Source organism: Egretta garzetta, unplaced genomic scaffold (assembly GCF_000687185.1).
Source record: "Egretta garzetta isolate BGI_Z169 unplaced genomic scaffold, ASM68718v1 scaffold650, whole genome shotgun sequence".
Classification (NCBI taxonomy): Eukaryota; Metazoa; Chordata; class Aves; order Pelecaniformes; family Ardeidae; genus Egretta; species Egretta garzetta.
This window is the reverse complement of record NW_009258374.1, coordinates 199,855-224,074: the sequence shown is the minus strand read 5'-3', so window position 1 is coordinate 224,074 and position 24,220 is coordinate 199,855. Positions and strand designations below refer to the sequence as shown.

The 24,220-nt window shown below is 44.1% G+C and overlaps 1 protein-coding gene across 1 annotated transcript in view; it reads left to right on the top strand.

The window, feature by feature from the left end:
* TSPAN4 (tetraspanin 4) overlaps nucleotides 1–24,209 on the top strand; it is a 213,459-nt gene extending 189,250 nt beyond the window's left edge. Inside the window, exons 4-7 of the mRNA XM_009639649.2 lie at nucleotides 8,713–8,814; nucleotides 17,909–18,040; nucleotides 19,751–19,834; nucleotides 22,529–24,209. Coding sequence (XP_009637944.1) covers nucleotides 8,713–8,814; nucleotides 17,909–18,040; nucleotides 19,751–19,834; nucleotides 22,529–22,597 — 387 coding nt within the window. The 3' untranslated portion in view covers nucleotides 22,598–24,209. The remainder of the gene's footprint in view (nucleotides 1–8,712; nucleotides 8,815–17,908; nucleotides 18,041–19,750; nucleotides 19,835–22,528) is intronic.
* Nucleotides 24,210–24,220: the final 11 nt, after the last annotated feature.

Below are 24,220 nucleotides of genomic sequence, written 5' to 3'. Positions count from 1 at the left end.
AGTGCATCTCTCTTGGTATCAAACGCTGCTAGAGCAAATAAGCATTTCAACTAACTTATTGAAGTTTGGAAGATCTGTAAAATGCTTGACTCCTGACATAGGCTTTTGCAGTCAAACTAAGAAAAGAAAATTCACTAAGCAAGTGCTTTGCTGTGTTTAAGGAAGCAATTAAAAAGAATGAAGTTAAGTCCTGGGGTTGTTTCACATTTGGGGAGGAAGCAAGGAAGAGGGAATCCCACAAATCTAAGCAAAGCATCCTGGAGATGCTGTGTAACACTGATGAACTCACAAGGAATGAGTATATTGTCCCTTAGCTGCCAAACATCAGCAAAACTAATGCCATGCCTCTTACTAAAATCTTACAAGATTTCTATTTATAGGCAGAAGGTATAAGGAAGACTTCAGTGATGAGGAGAGCACGTACTGCTCTCAGCTGCTTAGAGACAGGCTCAGGGACATCTCATTTAAAACAATCCTTACCTGTTGGTACAATCAATCTCATCTCTTCCTAGCAGGCAAGAGGGCTCCCACAAATGACCTTATAGATTAGACACTTTCTGTTTACATTCGATTTCGCACTCCCTGCTATTTGTAGAGAATGATTATCAAGGCATTAAATTAAAAGTTTTGCCTGGTGGGGAACTATTGGGTATTTTGTCATTTCCTTACAACCACTCCTGTTCTGGTGGAGAGGCAGAGAGGTAGGGGAAGCAATCACCAGAAAGGTCAGGAATATTTACTTCCCTATATTGAAACGCTGCTGAGAAGCTTTGTCCAGTTTAGGGGCCTTGTTGGGTGGAATTTTTGTTCATGATGTGGTAGGGAAGCATTGAGTCTTGAAATTAAAAGTCTCCATTTACCTGCAGGTTGGAAAGCTGGGGATGCTGCTGGCATCTTTTGGCCTTTACCTAAAGGCTATGCCAGAATCTAAGTGACATCTCATGCTGTCAGCAAGTTGGAAAGGAGTTAATAAGGATATCCCCAAGAGCCGCCTTTTGGCCTTTCTTCCAGAGAGGATTACAGCAAAGCCACCTTCCCTCTCAGTATGCTGGGACAGTGGAAGGACTCTTCAGTATTGGTACAGCTTCAATTTAATCAAAGTCTTGCATCATACTGGCTGTAAATATTGATAACACCCATGTTCTGCACAGATACAACGTTCTTGATTGCCCAAGAAGTTTTGCTCCAAAGCACCTCCTCCTCCTTAGCAGCAGCAAAATTAGAGGACTGGGCTTCTCAGGGAGCAGTACTTGTCTTCTGTTTCATGCTTTACCAGTAAGTACATAAACTCCAAAGCCTTTCATCTAGGCAGAGAGAGAGAGAGAGAGAGAGCTGTTAAACCATCCCCGGGAACTGAGAAGGCTACTGCAATCCCCCATCTGTAATATAGAAGTGGAATTAATTATGAGCCTCGCTGGGTTTTTGCAGCACAGAATGTTTGTGTAGTGCTTTCAGCTTGTCTGTGTCTGTGCTAAGCAGGGTTTTTGTTGTTGCTGCTGTTACACAGTTTTTATCTCAGCCTCAATTATTCCTAGGTTGCCTTATTCAAGGAGGCAAGGTGGAGTCTGACAGCTCTTGGTCCTCTTGAAGGATGCTGGCTTCTGCAGCTGGGCTTGACAGCCAGCCAGCCACAATTCTTCTTGGAGGCTCTGGATTTCTGAAGCAATGAAGGGGCAAAGCTGACAGTAAAACAAGCCTTACCTGTAACTCGCTATAGCTTAAGTAGCTGTCTCAAGGGAATACAGATTAAGAAGGAACCACTTTTTAATTTGGCCTGAATTTATACGCAGCCTTAAGTAAGATCTTTTTTTTAAGGGATGTTTTGTCACAACTGTAGTTTAGATGAGGCTCAGATGGATCCCTGCCCCTTCTCTCTCACTGCACCTGCTTCTCCAGCCACTCTTCCTGACCTCTGTGGCAGTTGCTCTCCAGTCCTGCTGCATCTCTTGTAGCTTTCTCTTCTCTAGTTCAAATACTGAGTTTCCTTCATTGCCTGAAACTCTCTGCACGTGACTTGTCCACCTTAGATTAGTATATGGTTTTTAGAAGGTCTTTTTAATAGGACAATGAGAGCTTTAAGAGCCAAATTAGGGCCTAATGGAAGTCAGAGAGAAAGTGTTTGTGCTCGTGGCAGTGGGAACAGGATCTTGCCGTAGGTAAGGTGCTAGTCATATGGATGGCCCACTCTAAGAAGTGGTTCTCTTGCAGTCGTGGGCTGTAGTGGATTACCACACTAAGCAACAGGACACATTTAACTTACATTAGTAGGAACACCACTGAAATCTGATGGTGCTGATAAACATGAGCAAGCCTCCAATGTGCCTGAAGGCAGAAGTCACAGGAATTGATGTGGATGGGGTGGGGTGCCAGCTTGAAGCTTCCACCTCTCATCTGTTGACGAATGAAGGAGGAAAAGAATTTTTCTCTGCTTTACTTCCAGATTGATAAAAGGTTCCTACTGCCTAACCTTTCAGAAACTCTTTCTTCTAAGGAAATCTCTGGTATTCCACATGGCTAAAAATAGGCAGCTCATTTAGAGTAACGGTTTGCCTGCTGAGAGCTTTTATTATGCTTCACTGTGCTCCTTCACTACATAGAGTTGTGCTTTGTGAAGGGCCTGGCTTGCCTATGCGAGAGCGCAGCAGATTTAAATGGCAGAATATTTAACGTAGTACTTACAGCCCCTGTTTTGCCATAGACATTTTGCCTGGCTGAGGGCTGGTAGCACAGAGACAAACAAGAGAAGCTGACAGATTGGGGAATGCTGGGTGGGATCGTTTGTCAGGAGACGCGATGAATCACCGTGGTGCAGCATTTCATTTTCAGAAAGATCATTTTCTGAAAAACTCAAATTGAAGGCAGAAGAGACAGCTGGGGGTGTTTTGTGAGTTTTCATTTAAATCAAATATACAATTAGAATAAAGGCATATTGAAAAGTTCCTGCTATTCAAAAAATGTTTTGAGGAAGAAACAAAATTGAGGTTAGCAAGGAAACAGAATCACCTGGAGGAGCATTTGCCAGCTTTGCTCCACAAATAGGTGTGGAGTTTTACTTACCCCTCTCCGGTCAAAGCCAGTGGGAATCATATGTCTAGAGCTTCAAGCAGTGGGGAAAAAAAAAAGTTAGGGGAAAAAAAATCCATCTTACAACCTTGTACACAGGGTATTCAAGCAGAGGTCAATGTGCTTTTAGTAGGACTGCATGTAGACACTGAAATCCTTGCAGCCTGAATGAGAGAAGTGGTCTTGTTTAGTATCATCTGCGCTCTTAGAAGTCCAAGGCTACTTCTGCATCGAGACTGATGAATTAATGCAAGATAACACATTAATAAAAAAGTATGTAACTGGCTAGAAACAGGGGAAATGCAGATGATGGGACTTCATACTGGTACCTCAGCTGCAGACACCAGGGACAGGAGACCAAAGGCTGATGGCTGGTTCCCCTTTCTCCTCGTGCCAAAGGGCTACAGACTTGGCTGTGCTGTACAAGGTTATTTCGAGGTGCTGATGAAGACCTTTTTGACCCTAGCGTAAGCAAACAGGAGAGTGTGAATGCTAAGGAGTAGCTCTGTGAAAAAGGTTTTAAGTCAGCCGCTCTTCTGAGACTAGCACCCTTCAGTGCATTTGCTTGGGTAGAAGATCAGTTAGAGACTTTAGTAAAGGAGAACTGTGTAAAATCCTACATTTACAATCACTCAAACAAATATAAAGCGCTCTGTGTGCGTGTGTGTGCTTGTGTGTGTGTGTCTTTATGCACAAAACTCTGTGAGATTTCCAGAACCTTCCCGTGTTAGTGGACATGAAGTTAACAACTGAAGAAATCTGGAGATACTGTTTCACAGCACACGTTTGCCTCTTTCAGAGTTGCAACCTGCATAGACATGGGAGAGCTAAGGAAATGAGAAACACATCTGGTGTGGGATTATAAAAAGCTTGTATCCTCTTCCAAGCAAGATTCAAACAGGCACATTCTCTTTAAAAGAACAAATAATAATGGGTCATACAATGTGCATCGTGATGTTGAGGGACTTGGTGTTGAGGCTTTTTGAAATAGCAGAGAGAACTGGTCACACAGTGCCTGCTTTCTTGCGTAATTCTCTGTTGTTTCTGAAATATGGAAATCTGTTGCCAGTTGGATTCCGCGTGCACAGGTCTTGCACTCTTTGTGCAGGGAAAAGGGGTTAATTTTATAAGGAAGAGAGGACTTGCTTTCGTTTTGCCTCAGCATGTTGCTTGCTAGTGCTGCTTCTCCAGGTGAAAGGATGAGCTTGGGGAGGCAGTCTCTTGAGACCATGTTTAAAGCACAGTGGACTAACAAAACGTTGTTCCTCATCTTGATGTACTTTATAAATGTTGATCCTAAGTTATTAATTATTAAGTTGTTGTTGTTATTATTATTGATCTTAAACAGGACATGAAGATTGCATTAACAAGGGCAGCCTGTGAGCCCTGGTAAAAGGGATTCTCATGCTGAGCCAGTGCATTGGTTTGCAAAGCAAAATTTGAGTGAGGAAATGCAAACTTTGCATTTTGCAGCCTTTTGCTAGCACGGCATTTGCCCTTCAGATAGGCATCCCTGTTTCATTTGACCTTATCTCCCTTGTTCCAGATTAGTGGTGATATGAACTGTAGGCTGATGCATAGCTCTCTCACTTTACAGGGCAGGTTTTTCTCAGGTGTGATAAATCAATATTCCAAATAGACCTTTCTCTTTCATCTTCAAGGCAACTGATCTAGTAAACAGCTAGATTTCCGTCCCCACCTGCCCTCTGCTATGCTGTTCCTCTTCAGCTCTGTCCCTTTCTGAATAAGAATTAGTTTTTCAACAATTAATTTACCTCACTGCCTCTGTAGGACCCTAACTAAATATCAAAGCCTCTCTCAGACTAGCAACACAACCATGCCCTTCCATCCTAATTGTTGGCTCTGTTCGAGACCACAGCAGGTCCAGGTGAGAGACGGGGAGCTTGAGGGTAATGAAGAGCTGAAACCCAGTTCAATCTAATTTTTAAATGAATGCCAGGAATCCCACACCTATAAGTTTATCATTTATTGCCTGTAATTTTCTCAACTAATTCCAAATTTAATGATAGCTTTCAGCTTTGGTTTTCTCTTCTAATTAACATACCAGTGACTATGTATAATCTCTGCATAAGGTCAAAAGCAGCTTACATGAGAATTACAGTGGGAGCACAGCACCTACTGGTCAAGATAGTAATCCACGAGAAAGTGCTTGCATGATAGTTAAGGTGCTGAGATTAGGTTGTACATCTTTGTTGTACTGTCCTGAAGCTATTCTATTAGACGCTTAGCTTGATGGTGGTAAACTTTCGGGAAGGAGATAAAAGAACTGGGGAGACCAAGCACAACCCTTTGCACATACAGCAGAGATTTCTTGGATGTGATGAACTTTTGAGGAAATAGTTTTTTGTGGAGTCGTATTGTTGAGTAACTTCACATTTACCTCATAATAATTATGATGTAGTGGGTTGAAAATTCCTCTTTTACACTGCGGAAGATACTTTGCATCCACTTTTTTTTTTTTTCCAGGAGCAATTGAAAACAATTCTGACTGAACAAAGCAGAAGGAAAATCCAGGTGTATGGTAGCAGCACAGGATCATAGAATCATAGAGTGCTTGGGGGTGGAAGCTTTAGCGCTCATCTAGTCCAACCCACCCTACAGTTAGCAGTGACATCTTCAACTCCATCGGGTTGCTCAGAGCCCCGTCCAACCTGGCCTTGAATGTTTCCAGGGATGGGGCCTCCGCCACCTCTCTGGGCAACCCGTTCCAGTGTTTCACCACCCTCATTGTAAAGAATTTCTTCCTTAGATCCAGTCTAAACCTACCCTGTTTTAGTTTAAAACCATCCCCCCTTGTCCTGTCACAGCTGGCCCTACTAAAAAGATTGTCCCCACCTTTCCTATGGGTCCCCTTTAAGCCCTGAACGGCCGCACTCAGCTCTGCCCGCAGCCTTCTCTTCTCCAGGCTGAACAACCCCAACTCTCCTAGCCTGGCCTCATAAGAGAGGGGCTCCAGCCCTTGGATCATTTTACTAGCCCTCCTCTGGCCCCGCTCCATGTCCTCCTTGTGCTGAGGGCTCCAGAGCTGGCCGCAGGGCTCCAGGTGAGGTCTCCCCAGAGCAGAGTAGAGGGGCAGAATCACCTCCCTCGAACTCCTGGCCACGCTTCTCTTGATGCAGCCCGGGGTACAGTTGGCTTTCTGGGCTACCAGCACACATTGCTGGCTCATGTCCAGCTTTTCGTCCACCAGTACCCCCAAGTCCTTCTTGGCAGGGCTGCTCTCCATCCTTTCTTCCCCCAGCCTGTATTGATACCAAGAGTTGCCCCGACCCAGGTGCAGGACCTTGTACTTGGCCTTGTTGAACTTCATGAGGTTCACACAGGCCCACCTCTCCAGCTTGTCCAGGTCTCTTTGGATGACATCCAGTCCTTATGGCTTATCAACTGCACCACTCAGGTTGGTGTCATCTGCAAACTTGCCGAGAGTGCACTCTTGTTGTCTATGTCATTGATGAATATATTAAACAGCACTGGTCCCAGTACGATCCCCTGAGGGACACCACTTGTCACCCGTCTCCATCCGGACATCGAGCTGTTGACCACTACCCTCTGGATGTGACCATCCAACCAGTTCCTTATCCACCGAACAGTCCACCCATCAAATCCATAGCTCTCTAATTTAGACAGAAGGATGTTGTGGGGGACCATGTCAAAGGCTTTGCAGAAGTCCAGATAGATGACATCTGTTGCTTTTCCCTTGTCCACTGATGTAGTCACTACATCATTGGAAAGCCACCAGGTTGGTCAGGCAGGATTTGCCCTTGGTGAAGCCATGCTGGCTATCTCGAATTACCTCCCTGGCCTCCATGTGCTTTAGCATAGCTTCTAGCAGGATCTGTTCCATGATCTTCCCAGGCACAGAGGGGAGGCTGACAGGTCGGTAGTTCCCAGCATCCTCCTTTCAACCCTTTTTAAATATGGGCACAATGTTTCCCTTTTTCCAGTCCCCAGGGACTTCACCTGACTGCCATGACTTTTCAAATACCATGGAGAGTGGTTTGGCAACTAATCAGCCAATTCTCTCAGGACTCTGGGATGCATCTCATCAGGTCCCGTAGTCTTACGTATGTTCAAGTTCCTCAGGTGGTAACGAACCTGATCTTCCCTTACAATGGGAGGAGCTTTACCCCCCTGCTCCCCATCTTGTGGTCCACCACTTGGGAGGGGTGAGGAGAGATGTTATCAGTGAAGCCTGAGGCAAAAAAGTTATCGAGTATCTCAGTCTGCTCCTCGTCTGTCGATACTAGGTCACCATTCATGTTAATCAGGGGGTACACTTTCTTTAACCTTCCTTTTCTGGCTGACATACCTGTAGAAACCCTTCTTGTTATTCTTTGCATCCCTTGCCAAATTCAGCTCCAGCCACACCTTGGGTCTCCAGACCCCATCCCTACACAACCAGGCAGCATCCCTATACTCTTCCCAGGATGCCTGTCCCTGCTTCCACTGCCTGTGCAGTTCCCTCTTCCTCCTTAGTTTGACCAGCGTCTCTCGTCTCAGCCATGCCGGTCTCTTCCCTTCTTTGCCTGATTTGTTACAGCCGGGGATCGAGAGCTCTTGCGCTCTATGGAACACAGAGTGGCACTGTATTTTGCAGTCAGATTTATAGCAAATTGATGGAGAAGAAAATGGGACAGGTCTGCTCACCGTTCTTGCTCTACCTCTGATGTTGAACAGACCACTAACAATGACAAGCACCCAGGGGAGGGGGGAACGTACAGCCGAATTTGAGCAGCACTATTGAGTGCTTTTCATCTACAACAGAAAAATCAGGTTAAACCATGAATATCCATTTATTATTCACTTCCTTTTTTGTGTTTGCTTGATTCTGTAGAAATGTGTACATATGGTTAGAGGAGAGAGGCACTTGCAATCATTTTGGATACTGTGTGGTGGTGACCAGTGGATCCTGCTTTACCAGCAGAGACTCTCAACAAGAGAGCACCATCTTCAGTTGCAGAAGCCTCTAAAGTAGAACTTTGTGCTTTCACTAAATCAGCAACAACACATTTATTTAAAAGCAGCTCCATTTAGTAACTAGATTTCTAAGTCCTGTCTGTCCTGAATTTTGGATAGCTCATTCCCTGCTGCTTCAATATAGCTATGTCCGTCCTGCTGTAAGAAGTGGGGTACCCTGGCCGATGTAATGAACACAATTCAGAGCATCAGTACAATGTTAATGCCACTGTTGATCTCCCAGGAAGCATATGGAAGATGCTGAGGGGTACTTGGTCACAATTAAAGATATTGAGCTAAAAGGAAATGCTGTGGGTAGATGAATGTTTTCATATATGGGCCCCATTTGCAAAAAAATGAGTGATTAAACTCAATCCAGTCTCTCTATAGTACTTCGGTGGGTAAGTGAGAAGGGAAAAAGATGTTCTGGAGGTCTGTGATGGAAAACATGAACATTAACGCACAACACGAACTCCTCACGTTCTTTACAAGATGCAGATACCTGTAACAGACACCAGCTCTACTGGAGAAAGGCTTTAGGAAGTGTTGGTTAACTTTCTATTCATTTCCATATAGGACTGATGTCCAACATCTCCCTCCTCGGTGCGCTTTGATTCTGAAATGTGGTACTTGGCAAATGTTAAGTTTTGTGTCTTTTGTTGTTGGTTTTAGATTGACAAGTATGCTCAGCGGGATCTGAAGAAAGGGCTTCATTTATATGGGACAGACGGAAATATTGGCCTAACTAATGCATGGAGCATCATTCAAACAGATGTAAGTCTGAGCTTTTTTTTTAGTTCCTCTTTACCCTCTGTGTTCTGTAACAGCATGTTCTGGGTGTGAACCTAATTAAACCTCCAGATCCTAAGCCAATCTCTTCCTCCCACCCAGTCAGCACATTAGCAACTGAACGCTCTGCTTTTTGTAAAAAATGGTAATTTTTATTTATTTCTCTTTTGACCACGATAGCTTATTTCTGTTAAAAATTTATATTGTGTTGATGCCTAAATATCGTATAGTTCTGCGCTGCGTGGAGAGCGAAGGAGATGGTCAGGCAGGAAACAAGCAGCACGTTCTCTTCAAAGTCAAAGGGACAGCTTATGTTGGAATGAAGAGCAATAGCATAATAAGTAAAGAACCACTTCAACCCTTTTTCATTTCTGTCCTGTCTCCTTTCATTATAGTTGTTGGTTTCCACTAGTGTCGTCAAAATGGAAACCAGCCACGGTGTCTACAACTGCCTCCTGCAGTCAGTGCTTTTTTCCCAGCAGAATTCAGTCATCCTCCATCACAGATGGGCTGGGAATGCTTATTGCTATCTTGCCACTGCTGTTGCATCCTTCTGATTCTCTGACAGCGTTCTGCCAGTCTCATAAGGACTGGTGAACACTGTAGCTGGCTTCCTCCTTTTGTCCTTGTCTGGCTTGCTGAGGAAACGCCATCACTGACAGTTCAGGTTTATTAGCTCTGTCCTCCTCTTTTCATACTCAGTTCAGTCAGTTCTCTTGGGGGCAATCTTTCTGATTTGATTTTCTCTGATTCTTGAATGAGGAAGAGTGCTCCAACTTTTCCTCTGGTTTAGGAAGAAGCACTTGTACCACTTTGGCCTCGCTCAAAAAATCTTGCGTAGCTTTCTTGACCTCTCCTCCAGAGCTGCTAGCGTGGTACAGACAGGCAGGGCTCTGATGTCTTAAATCAGATAAAGATGATAACCTCTCCCAAAGCTTCCAAGGTTATATGAACTATTTGAGGTGATGGATGGGCTACCTACCACATTCTGATAGGATAAACCGGCTCATTTGCCCTTTATTTCCTCTGCTGCCCTTTGCGCTGAAATCCTGAACATCTTTCCGTCTGGTAGTGTCAAGATTCATATACTCTTCTGTACAATACAGGGTAATAGGAGCAGCAGGCTGCTAAAGTCTGAGAAATTAAAAATTCGGGGTCACTCACAGAACAAAAGAACTGGTTGGCCAAACTCCATGTGCGTGTTTGGGCCTGCGGGAGCTGTCTGCATTGAATGCAGTAAGTTGACAGCAACAGTACTGTGTGTGAAAGACAAACGGTTCAGGTCCAGCAAACAAGCTAATAAGCTTTCCAGTCCTGCATCCTAACAACTGCACGTGGAAAGTTCTTTCGGTTACCTTTAAAAGGCTTTGGCATCTTGCAGTATGGTTAATATTTTTCTCGTCCAATACTATGATCAAATATGGGAAGGCATCAATTACAAGAAAAATGTATTTTGTGGTGCTAGCCCATGAGTAAGCCGTGTGAAATATAACATTTTTAATATTATTGCTTATATCAAACAGTATTAGAAGTTTTACTCTTTTACACTAACTTAACTCTGCTTAGGAAAAATGTAGTAAAAATTACTAATACTATAGAATCACAGAATGTTTTGGGTGGGAAGGGACCCCTAGAGGTCACCCAGCCCAACCCCCCTGCAGGAGCAGGGACACCGCTAACCAGATCAGGTTGCTCACAGCCCCGTCCAACCTGGCCTTGAATGTTCCCAGGGATGGGGCCTCCACTACCCCTCTGGGCAACCCCTGCCAGGGTTTCACCACCCTCACTGTAAAGAATTTCTTCCTTAGATCCAGTCTAAAGCTAGCCTGGTTTAGTTTAAAACCATCACCCCTTGTCCTATCACAGCTGTCCCTACTAAAAAGATTTTCCCCGTCTTTAAGATGTTTGCAGTGAATATTAATCTGGTTTCAGTGACACCCCAAGAACTGTTAAAAGCATATAGCAAAGGTGGAGGAAAAAGTGGTGTTCGGAGGACTTACGGGATATAAACCCTATGCTTCTGGTCCCCTTTCTGTAAAATAGGTGTAACAGTACGTACTATGTGTAGCTCACCTAGGCAAAGTTTTTCAAGATGTTCGCAGGTTGGATTGCATTCAGAAAAGATGTATAAGAATAATGAGAATTCGGGAAATTTACACTATAGTGAGAAATTTTAAAACCTTTATATAAACAGGACAAGATGAGGTAGTGATGTGACTGCGGTCCTTAAAAAGAGAGCAGAAAGGGAAAAGGGTTTTGAAAGCAAAGGGCTCTGTAATTGATCCAAGAGCTAAAACTCAGGATACAAATATCTGATGGTAGGATGCCATTGTACTGCAGGGTGATGGATTCTTTTTCTCTGAAGTCAAGACAGGTTTTTTTGTCTAAAAGAAATGGTCTTGTTCCGTGACAAGTTTGGGTTTGAGACAGGACTCGATAGTCTGTGCTCTGCCTAGTGCTACAGATCACGCTCAGTTGTCTTAATGATTCCTTTGGCCTTGAAACCTATTACGGTTTAAAGTGTCTTATGAGTTTCAGACAAAACTAATGTTAGCTAGGCCTTAGGAGCCCGAAAGATAATGGGAAAGTGCCATCTCACAAGCCATGTGCAGCCATGCTACATCGCTCTCTTTTCTAACATGGCAGCTATGAAATTACCATGCGCTGTCTTGACAGTAGCATAGCGTTCAAGTCTCCGTGCTCCCTGTGCTGGGCACTGAGGAGAAAAGCAAAGAGCTCCCACAGATCCATTTTTACTGCTCTGCATAATTGGTTTTCACATGTATCTTTCAAAACTATTTTGGAATAGACTATTGCAGTGGTGCAGCGAAGGCAATCCCAGCATGGTTAATTATGTAAAACACTCTGCAGTTGAATAGCGGTATGTAAATGCCAAGTATTATTTTTTGTGTTCAGTAATAATCGTTAGCCCTTACATCCCTAATCAGTAGAGTGTAATCACTGATAGGAGGATTAGGGCAATACAGGGGACTTTCTGAAAGGAAAGTCCCAGCCCAGGCTTGCTGTTTGCATTCTGGCTCCTAAGAGGCAGCTCTCAAAAACCCCCACATTAATGCTAACCGCGTCACCATATAGGACAGTGTCTCAGCACTGACTTTACTAATGACACCAGTAGACATCAGTCATTGGTTGAGCTATGGGCCATGTCTGTACGTAGATGGAAAACAGCAGTCTCAGAAAAAAGCATGATATTAAAACACACGACAGTAACAGAAATCATGAGTCCTTCCCTCTTGTCCTCTCTGCGTTCACACTCCTTTCTTTGCAAAAGTGTTTTTCAGGGCTTGAGCAGAAGGGTGGCATCGTGGTTAAAGTAGTAGGCTCAGACACAAGGGATCTAAGGTCTGGCGTATTTCTTCATTTCTCCTGTTGTTAGCTTAGATGGAGACCATCCCCACCCCGAGTTCACTAAGTATGACTGTGTATGGCAACTTTTGCTTAAAGAAGGGGAAAAAAAGTTTTTCCAGAACCACACTGAGATGGCATTTGATTTCTGTGGGACTGGCCGATCACACGTCAGAGGGGAGTTTTGACTGGCAGTATGGATACCCAGTGCACACACAGTGACTTGTGAGTGGTCATTACTGTACTCCTCCTTCAAGTATGAAAGGCCTGAGCACCTTTTCTGGGGGGGCTTTGTTCTCTGAAGCCTTTGTGCCTTGAGAAATGGTTTTCCTCTTTTTAACAGAAGCATACAATTCCTAAGTAACTGGGCACAAGGGAAAAACAGGGTCTGTCAGGCCCATCTTTGAGGAGGAAGTTGCAGTTCTGGTCTGTGACCGATCTGTTCAGATTACGGATAAAGGAGTTGGGTTGAGCTGCAGACATGCAACACGTGTTGGAGGAAAAGCACTAGACTCATTTGGCAGTCACTATTCAGCCTCTAGGTCAGGGAGCTGTTTCAAATTAGAACATTTTATTGATTTCTTTTTAATACCTTCAGCTAACCAAACTCACAGCCTTTCTCAATAGCATTGAATTCAAACCTTAAAAGGATCAGAAACGCAAGCAGCTGACTTTTGTGTGTTGTGACTGAAGACTAAGAAAGCTTACAAAGTGATTTTAAACGTGACTTCGGTCATTCTAATAGTTTAGGATGTAAGTTACCCGGAACCACATTACACTCCTTGCCAACCAGGACTGGTTAAAGTTACAGGTGGAGATCATGAGGAAACGAGAAACGGGCATTAATTTTTAAAACATTGCTTCATCCCCAGCATCTTTGTGATCAATATTTGAATGCTTCTCCTTTTAACAAACCGGGGAGTAATTTGAGAGGCATGCAGAAAATGCATTAGCTTTACTAAAGCGGGGAAATTCAAGTCACTTTTCCTGCTCTGTGATGCCTTTCATGGCCATTTAGACCACTGTAACTGAGAACAACATTTGACCTGTCTCTCTCTACCCCAGTCATTGATTCTGTTAGATCAAACCGTACTTTAGGATTACTACTGAAGTAATCGAAACCACCCATTGAGCATGATTTTAGAATAAAGCTGTCGTATTCACCGCTTTTTACAGTGAGGGAGGAAAAAGGTGTATAAAAGGTACCCTACCCTGTCCCTAGTTCTCGGTCACATTCACAAAAGTGGAAACCCAGGAATTGCTGAAACCTGTCTGCAACGAGGACTGGGTGTCTGTTTATTTTCATGAAGCCTATCCCAGCCTGGCTGATTTTGCAGGAATTTGGCAAAGAAAATCAGGCCTACTTAGCCTTCAGTACTGGGATTGCCTGTAAATTAAATGTAAGAATCCAACTCTTTAGCATTTCTATTGCACCAAGATAAGAAACTTTGCGTCTAACATTAATTATGAGCCCTAGATACCCCATGCTAGGGCAGCGATTACTTGTTAACACAAAAATTAAGCTATTTGCAAGCAGCATTGCATTCCATAGATGCAGCAGAGAGACCTTGGTACTGCTTGGCTGGGAAAAGCACTGCTCAGCAGCATGACCTTCGACTGCATCGCTGTGTTGAGCAGCCCCTGTGTGCCCTGAGCTCTTGGGAACCGACGAGCCGCTTCAGAGCCCCACGGGTAGTCAATAGGGGAGTGATTTATGTCTCTTTAACAAGGGAAGGAAAAAATGTGTTTTGACATCTCGGGAGACAGGGCCTCCCACATGAAGCATGTGAAACAAACAGCAGCGTATTGTCAGTATTCCTGGAAAGGTTCCGCGGCGGAGGCTTAGATACTCAGAGGCGTTTGAAAAGCTTTTGCTTTTGCCAAACCGTGTACGGGTGGTCCCCAGAACTACCACCCGATTGTCACCTTATGCCGTAAGTACCCGCACTTGTTCCCGTGGGCAGGCACAACTGCAGCTGATCATGCATGCTCTTTCAGAGCTGCGAGCCCTAGAATCAAGGGACCTGAGGTGTCCAAGGCAAGGCCTCTTAAAGTTATTGCTATTCAAGACAGTAGCTGACATTTTTAACAGATTACCCCCTTTTAAAGTGTGTTAGTCTGGGTACCCCAAAGTAAGCACTATTAGCTTGTAAAAAACATAAGGGTATTGTTCTCTGTTGAAATTAGGAACAGAACTAATGAATTAGGCAACTGTCCTGGTTTCAGCTGGGGTAGAGTTAATTTTCTTCATACTAGCTGGCATAGTGCTGTGTTTTGGATTTAGTACTACAAGAATGTTGATAACACACTGATGTTTTTAGTTGTTGCCAAGTAGTGCTGAGACTACTCGAGGATTTTTTGAGCTTCTGCTCAGCCAGGTGCGTAACATGCTGGGAGGGAGCACAGCCAGGACAGCTGACCCAAACTGGCCAAAGAGCTATGCCATACCATAGAACGTCATGCTCGGGGGGAGTTAGTCGGTCGGAGAGGGGGAGAGTGATCGCTGCTCGGGACGGGGTGGGCATCGGTCGGCGGGTGGTGAGCAATTGCGTTGTGCATCATTCGTTTTGTATATTCTGTATATTCTCTTACCGTTCTCATTACTACTGTTCTTTTTCTCTTATTAAACTGTCTCTATCTCAGCCCACAGCTCTTCCCTTTTAACTTTTTCTTGCCGGGTTAAACCATGACAGCAACCTTGTCTAATTTTATCACTTAACTAGTGAAGGGACCAAGACAGGACTGTAAATGTGACCAAAAAAATGAATGTGGTTGTAGCAGGAATCAAGTCTGCGATTGCTTCGTGACAGTCAGGCAGCTGAACTTCCTGGCACTGGCAGAAGATCAGCTTTTGTGGGAGAACATGAAGGCTGGTATAACTGGCTACAGCGAACTGCTGGTGACAGAAATCATCCCTCGTGTGACCTGAGCTTTCTCCATCCCCCAAGCGTAGGACCGTCTCCAACTGTCCTTGCCCAGAAACCTTGTAAATTTTAAAAACAGAACATTGCTCTCAAATCTAAGAGGACTCTAAAAAATCCTCTTATTTTGCTCTTTGTACTCAATATTCCCCTTTCTTTTAATAGTCCCTTAAGTCCTTCAACAATTTGGCTACTTCCCGTTCAGCTTCATGCACACAGAGTAAATCAGTCACTTGTCACATGATCCAAAGTCACTCCCACACTCTCTCTTCTCTACTTGGGCCTCCATAATGAATTCTGTCAATTTACTTGAGCTCTCAGCTTATCCGTCTCTGTGATGTCTAGCTGGGCCCCTTTGCTGAATCTACACCGGTGACCTGTTCAGTCCCACTGCCGCTTGTTTCCATGTTCTTGCCTCTGTGACCGACTGCCACGGGTCAGTGCCTCTGCTCCCTAGAGATGCCCTTCACTGGAATTGGTCTGCACTGAACGCTGCTCGCTCACTTGCTCATGCACCCTCTGGTCTCTGTGGTGTTAGGACTCTTCTGCGTTCATCACCTCCTCTCCTTTAGGGTTGTGCACCATCCGCTGCTTAATTCCATTGCTCGTCCTTCCTTTGTCTTCCAAAGACTTGCTGTCTAGTCCAGTTATAGTTCCAGACATTATTTCTTCCAGTCCCAAGACTATTGATCCTCGTGCTATTTCATTCTTTTTTACCCTTGATCTTTTCTTAGCCCTTTCTCCCATGCTGGGACTGCCTTGTCTGCCAGCAGCGGCAGGCGAGTATCGACATTTAATCCTCTGCTCTTGTACAATGCCCAGAGGATCTGCGTGGGCAGGCAGTGGGTGTCCAACTGCAGCTTGTCTTTGCAACTGCGTCCTCTCCTATTTCCACCTTCTGGCTTACCAGCAAGTTTTACTCTTTGGATCCCCAACCCTGGATCATGGCCTTGCTCCTTCTGCCTCACAGGCTCCATAGGGAACGGCTGTCCGCAACCTGTTAGTGAGCCCTTAACTACAAAACCTGTACTTCATCTCCTTAGTCTGTCAGATTTTGACACCCTCAGCCATGCAATATTATGGGGACAAGGGGTCTAGTCCTGATTTATGCAAACTTGTGTTTGGCCAGAACATCACTCAAATATCTCAGCCCTTACTGTTGCGCTCTCTACATCACAGATGAGCCACATTTTCAAGGCTGGCTATTTACAAGCTGTCACTTCTCACTGTCTATCAAAGAGCTGCCTCTTGACTCGAAGGATGACAGCCTGCAAGACCTTCTTGTTAGCTTTCCAGATAAACCAGCTTTCCTCAAATGCATGCCATGTGTTCCATACTGCTCCTATCCGCTTTTGGGACCTGTTAAGCACGGAGCTCCTGTCTTGCATGCAGGAACATAGAGGAATAAAAGAAAGTCACAAACTTTTCTACTTTTGAGTCAGTTTGTAGAAAATGAAGCCTGTAAAATCACAAATCAAACAGTTGCAAGCTAAGGATTGATTCCTGCCATGGACCAAATCAGAATTGTGAGCAGAACCTTGGGGGGATAGATGTTAGTCCAGGAAAGACTTCTGACTTTTGCTTGGCAGAAGAAAAACAGTGCTGGGAGCACTGAAACGTGGACCGCTTGTGTGTGATGTGTGAGGCAACGCAGGACACCCCTGCCCTCTATTGGTCTTGAATGGCAGAGTCCCGGTGATGCAGACCTCTGCATGATTCTGAGCCTATCAGAAACAAGGGGAATGGTCTCTAGAGGGATGCAAAAAATACTGTACAGGCTTATATAAAATTACATTTAAAAAATTAGATCTTGGCAAGTCATTTGGGGGCTAAGTAGGTGGCTGGCATAGCCTTGAAAAAGTGTGAAGTACTGGCAATAGCAGAGTGCAGTTCTGCCGCCCAGTGTCGGCTTGTTTTACTCATTAGTGGTAAAGTGTCTCAATACCGACACATTCATACTTTTGAGTTAGCAGAGGAGTGGCAGATGGTGTGTACATCTACATGGTAATGAGTCTGAGCTTATTTTGTGTCACAGGAATATACCAGCTCCCAGAGAGGGAAGATGGTCGCAGAGCCACTCCCTGTACTGTTATGTACATTGCCTATACCTTTCATCCCGCTACCAAAGTCAAGTCAAACAAACCTTCTGCTTTAGCTCTAACACAGTCATCGTACACTGCCGTTGTACGCAGCCACTTAAAGCACCGCTATTTAGCAGCATCAGATGATGACATTGAGGAACTGCACCAAAGAGAAAGAGGAAGAAATACATCTCTTACTGACTGACAAAGACTTTCAAAGGTGATCGGTAATTAACAGCTTAGAGAGAAATTTGCCTCATTAACTTCAATCATGATTTCAGAAGTAGTGTGCCATAGAGATCCCAGTATCTTCATCTCCTGGGTACTGTATCTTAAATAATTTTCTTTCCCCGACAATAAGCTGCAAACGATTGTTATAATCCTGCTCAGTCACATCAACTCTTAACCTCAGTACCTGGCTGGGGTTGTCCTGGTCCAGCTTCTGCCGTGCCCTGCCGCTGCAAATAGCTGCCTTTGCTTCTTGTATCAACGTTAGCTACATACAAGACCATATTTAAACATCATAAAAGAGTGGGGGAAAGGGTCTATTTGGGTAAAGGCGAGGCAATACTGTATTTCTTTAAAATTTCAAGCCTCTGCTGGTGTAATCAAAATGCAGTGAATGTCCAACTCCAGGAGGCAGGAGACAGACTGAGCAGAAGTCAGTGACAGATCATACTTATGGTATCGTCTTGGTTCTTCTTTTTCTAGTTCAGATGCTGTGGAGTCTCCAACTACACTGACTGGTTTGAAGTGTACAATACAACCCAGGTGCCAGACTCGTGCTGCTTAGAGTTCAGTGAGAACTGTGGGCTCCATTCCCCAGGGACCTGGTGGAAAGCGGTGAGTAGCTCTCCAGCAGCAGCTCAGCAGCTGCCTTGCCACCCAGGTAAAGGGTGGGCAGCAAGTCATTTGCAGGTGGTAAGGCATGTTGGGCCCTCACTCATCTTTAATCGGGTGGAATCAGAAGGCTCATGGTGAGCTGTGCCTTTTGACCTCCAACGAAACCGCTAATTTAATTATTTTTATGAGCTGAAGGCTTTCCTTTCAATAGGCTCTAAGCTGTTGTTGCAAACAAGTGCCTTCCAACACTGATCAGGAGCACTGTCTGGCTAGAGCTAGCTAGGAAACGACGGGATCGTCATTTTTAATGTCCCACCTACTGGAGTGAGGTAGAGATAAAGGCAAATGGCTCATCCACGTGCATAGCACAAGCCCTGGAGCAGCAGCCATAGCTTATTGTGGCCAGGCCATCGTGAGGCAAGAGGCCTGTGTGAGCCTGGCGTGCTCTGCTCCTGCCAGGAACCCTAGTTCAGGGGCTTCCACTGCACTGTAGGAGAGTGGGAACTGTTCCAGCATGCCAGCAGCACTTTTTTTTTTTTTTTTTTGCAGTAAGTTTCTGTACTTTCCTGTAATCAAATTCAAAACTCCATGGGATAATTTCCCTACAATGTCCTCAGCAAGATCCTTCCAGAGCAGAGAGTCAGAGCCCAAATTCTTCTTGAAATTAGTTCAGCAATTCTTCATGCTAATTACAGGTAGTGCAATTACCCAGGAGGGGTGTGGAGTAAGGCCAGCTGATGAAGGGGCATTCTAAGGAATTTAGCTGGTTCTAATGGTTTGTGGAGACAATGAGTAAAGCTCTCTTGGCCACTTCCTAATGAGATATCATATCTGTGGATTGGCACTGGCAGAGGCTGAGCTCCAACCAAGCATGGCTCCCTTCTATCTCTCAAGAAGCACCAAGTCAAGTTTTGAATTTCAGGACTTAGAAGTTCTTCTGCTTTATTCAGGGTACTGAGAAGCTCAGTGCAGGTCAGCACCATGGCTTCTGGTGGACATGAATAGTTTTTCCTTGATAACATATGTGAAAGCCGTTAACTGAAAGATGAATGAGTCTTGGCCACGTACAGTTAGAGGGCACAATTTTTGTACAAGGTTGTCTTACAGCCATTATTTACACATTATTTAAAGAAAGGTTTCACTTGGGTCAATTCCACTCTCGCCAAAACTGGGCCAGGAACATGATGTTACAGCTACTGCAGAATTTAAAGCAGGAAGAAGGTAACGGAGGAGCACCCATACTGCAGTTTGAAATGATGGAAAATGGTATGGAATGGGCCCATGTGCAGCAGAAGTGGCTACTGAGCAGCTCTCTTTGGAATTTTTGGGTTTGATATATATATATATAAAATAATTGTTTTCCATGGAGAAAATGAAAGGCTCGTTCTGAAGCTCTAACTGCTTCTAGTTGGCTTTTAGAGGGCAAAGAGGACCCAAAGCCACTGCTTGTTTATTTTTAGTTACTGGCACAATTTATGTGGAGCAGTGCTCATGCAGCATTTTGCAGGTGTGCTTTTCTGTGTCATTACAATCAGTACTCCATGTTCAAGCTTCTACCCAGAAACACACGGTAGTTGTTCCAATGCTGAAATGCTAATCCAGGGTACCTAGCAGCTTAGTCTGACCTGGCTCTTTTCTGTCTGTATATTCCTAGGGCAGTAGAGCTGTGTGTTTACGGCTAATACAATATTCTGTTTTTTTTTTTTCCAGCCTTGCTATGAAACAGTGAAAATATGGCTCCAGGAAAACTTACTAGCAGTGGGGATCTTTGGACTGTGCACAGCTATGGTGCAGGTACAGTTTAATATCTATTTTCAAATCCTAATTAATCATAACTAATAAGTAACCACAGATACAGATATACTCTGCCCAAACCTATTTTAGTAATTCCATGATTTTGCATGATTTCTCTTTTATGTTTTTATTTAGTTGAAATACTATGTGCAAGGTACGGAACTAGGAATACTGCACACATTTTCTGTTTTATGAGGCACTGCAAAGAGCAGGCACTTTGCCAAGTGGCTTATCTAAGGCTTAGACTAGACTCAGTGGAGAGATAGGACCCTCCCTCCAAAGACAGAAGCCTAGTCAGGGTAGGGTGAATTGCTTTTTAGGGTACCTGTATTTGTCCAGTAATTCCCCAGAGAGAACTAGCCACTTACTCAGGCTAAATATCTAATTTCAGGATAGCCTAAAGGTAGCTTAAGTCTTTAACCCCACCCTCAGTCCTAGGATAAATTACAAGTTGGGATGCTGTTACTGGTACTCAACCTTGCCAATAAAACCATGCTCCTTTTGCATTCATTGCAGGGAAACTAGGTAAGAAAGACTGGCATAGTAGACTTGCCTGTCTCATTTTTGATCTGCAGTTATTTCCAGCATAACTTGGGTCAGAGAAGAATCAGTCATCAGTGTAGTACCTTGTCTCTTAGGTACCTGTGTCTTTGATCCAGCGTGGCTGTGGCCATAGTGCAGCCCCAATGGCACAAACCTCAGCCTGAGGATACACAGGGGAGAGCCGTGCTGGAGCCCAGGCTGTTTCAGCTCTGTCAGCCCTCCATGTACAGCCTAAAGTCCCATTCCTGAATGCAGTGAAGATGGAGCTTTAGTTTCCAGCTCCACCTCTCTCATGCTCAACCTATAAGCAGACAGGATGGCATCGCTAAGCTAATTAATACCATGTAACTTCAGATTAACCCATGGGGTTTTTCATTTTGCAAGGTACACACCACTAGCAGCAGCAAGAGAGAGCCTGGGATCAGAATTCCACTCCTATTCCCACTCATGTCAGATTAGGCAGAACAGCATGCCATGGTTTTTGTTTTCCAGAGTAGTGAGCAGATATGCTTAGGAACAAAGATAAGCACAACATCATATGGCAGAGGGAAAATGTAATACTGTGGTTAATATATTACCATATTTTAAAAAGCAGCTTTTGAGCATTTTGAACAGCATTTTGGAAGTCTTTAAAAGACACATTAAAAATGCAGCAGCCCATAAGCGTCCTCCTCATAGACCTTGATTATATTTAGGAGAATACTGTCTTTCTGACAGAAAGAAATTACTAGTTTGCATGGGAGAAAACACTTCAGACAATTTAAAAATGCTAATTAGTATTGCTAGTATATGCTGTGGAATACAAACACCTCAGACCACAGAAGACTTTTAGTTTGTCTTCCAGCTGCACTATGTGGTTGAATCTAATTGATGACAAAAGTTTTGATGCTCTGTAACCTGAAATCAATTGGGCTCCCTCTGTTGTTGCTGTCACAGCGTTGTTCTGGCCCTAAGCATGTGACAGCTTTGGTTTTCCATGTTAACCATACAGTTAGAATCATACAGTGACACAGCTTGAAGGACGCACAGCACACGTGGCAGGAGAATCTTCTTCAGTCCTCGGAATTATAAAACAAATTCAGCCACTGAGGCTTTTTACTCAGCTGCCCCCGAAGGCGTTCCTTTGCTAGGAAAGGGAAGGCAACGTGCAGGGGACGTTCCAAGAGCCGTGTGCTCACTATAAAACAGCACACTAAAGCCTGACAGTCTTACTTCACTGGAAGAATGGGAAGTGAAGACAGTAACAGCTTTATAACCATTTTTTTCTTTATAGCCTATGTTATTCGTGCACTCTTTCAAAGTACTTATTAACAAGGACTACTATTTATGTAAAGACTAAATTTGAAGTGGTCAAATTAAGTGTTTAAAATAGAACTCATACAAAAAGTTTCTAGCAGGCAAACCTTTATTTCCATGATAATTTTTACAGTGGTGTTGCAAAGGAATAGTAACAACCATTTCGTACGTTCCTGTAAGTACTTCAATTGGAAAGAAAAAAACCCTCTTCCCTATCCCTTTTTCTGATGAAGTAATCTACTAGAGGCAGCCCAGCAGTTGGGCTGGGAGAAGAACCACCACCTCCCTGCTGCTTCTCTTGCATAGGCTGAGTAGAGAGAGACGTACGCTGTTGATGAGGCATTGATGGTTGTGATTAATGCATGGAAAGGCTCCAGTGATGCCCCCACAGGGACCTGCGCACACACACGCTTGGAAAAGTAAAGTACCGTAAAGTAAACCACAGCATCCTTTGGGTCAGGGATGAGCCTGATTGCCTTTCAAAGCAATAGCTGCAGAGATAACCACGCAGCCCCACAGCTGTGGGTTGCTACTGTAAAATATTGTCGAGCAAAACACAGCCAAACATTTCTTTTCAATTTACCTCTTCCCCGTATCTGGTGGCTGCTTTTTGCGGAGAAATGAACTCTCCCGTGCTCTCATTGTTGATTCTGTAAAACAGCGATACAGATAAGGACAAAAGGCAGACAGAAACTAGGAGCAGAACAAGGACTTGAACAGGCAGGAAAAGCAGTATGTGATGGGCCTTCCTGTGTGTGAACAAAACCAGCATAACCACGCTTTTCTCTCTTTCTTTGTTTTGATAAATAGGGGGTTTTTTACTTACTGAAAAACGATTTTTTTTTTTCCTCTTAGATTCTCGGACTCACCTTCGCAATGACCATGTATTGTCAGGTAGTCAAGGCAGACACCTACTGTGCATAGATACCATTCCCAATCTTTCTGCTCCTCCTCCAAAGGACACAGGAGAAATCTCCTTCATGCTCATTCATCTGACCTTCCCCCCTGCCCCTTTGTACTATAAACTGTGTATAATGCTCTCTTTCTGAAGATTTTGTGAATCGCCCCACTTTACTGAAGGAGGAAGAAAAGAAAAAGTCAGTACTTGAACTGGCACAGGTAAGAAGCAGCCTTGTCTTTAAACAGAAGAAAGCCTCCAAAGAGCAATGGTTCCTTTTCTATGGCCTGCGGCAAAGGCGGCTGCTTACGAGGGGCTGATCTGCAAACCAATGTTAGGAAAAGATTGCACTGAGGCAACCTCTGCGAATCCTGGCAGGTTGCCTTCCCTGCATTTCATGGTCTGGAAGAGAGGGCGTAGAAAATGGGTCTTCTTCAGCATGGAAAGAAAGTACAGAGTAGCTAGCACTGAATGCGGTTGTACTGTTACTACAGTTTGCACACAGCTAAAATGTCAAGATCAAGCAGCCCTGCCTCCAAGTGTCTCAAGATGATTTTGTAGCCAGGAGAGGATCATCTTCAGAAATATGTTACTTTAAAGGAGTATTTTTAATCTTATGCGCTGCAAAGTCAGGCTTTTAATCAGAATCTGTACAGCGAGATCTGGCTGTTAAGGGAAAACAATATTGGACATTGTCTCACTTATTAATTGCCAGTGGCATATAGATGGTTGACTGTATATGTAATACAGATTACATTCATATACACATACTGTTCTGAAAGGAGGTGAAAATACCCAGCATCTAACCTCGGAAAGAGGGAACCTTTCTATCCCATTTTACATTCCATCTGAAATAAGAGTATTATTTCTTGTAGGAGGCACTATCACTTATACCTCTGGGAAACAAGTAATTACTTTCAGCTGTATTTTCATTTCAGTAAACAACTTGTGAGTGGGCTCTCTCTGTCATTCTACTATGGTTTTATTTTTTATCATCCCTGCTTAAAGTTAGTCTGCCAAAAAATATCACTCATTTCCACACTTGAAGATCCATACAAAGCTGTCAGCTGTTCCTTCCCCGACTGCCACCATTTCATTAATTTACTTTGGGATATCATCATCTGCAGGTATGACAGAGTTTGCCTTGCTGAGGAAAAGTCTTTTGCACATTGTTCATTTTTCTGAGAGTTATTAAGACTCCAGATGTTTTTATGCTTAGCTTTTTTTTTTCCCCCAGCTGCATGCTTACACCAGCCAAGACACATCAGTCTTTCTTAGAACTGGACTCACCTCTTAGTTCTGTTTTTCAGCCCCATCTCCCTCTGCCTGGCTGTTGGCTAGAATATGCCCCACACTTTCTGGAATTTGCAGAAATCAAAATCATAACTTTCCTTAGCCAGAAAACGACCACCAGTTGTCCAGTTCCCCCACGCTACACTGGAACTGAGGTAATTCGTGTAGTACGCTTCCGTGCACACCTTCTAGTGATGAGGTTCAAACTATGGTTCAAACAAACAATTCCCCATTGGCAAGCAGCCCCAGGTAATGCACATGTGACAGTGAGAAGCTGAAGCACCCCAGGGAAAGGACACAGCAGGGAAGAGGCCAACAGAGCCATGCAGCCAGCCTTTGAGGACCTCTCAGCCACC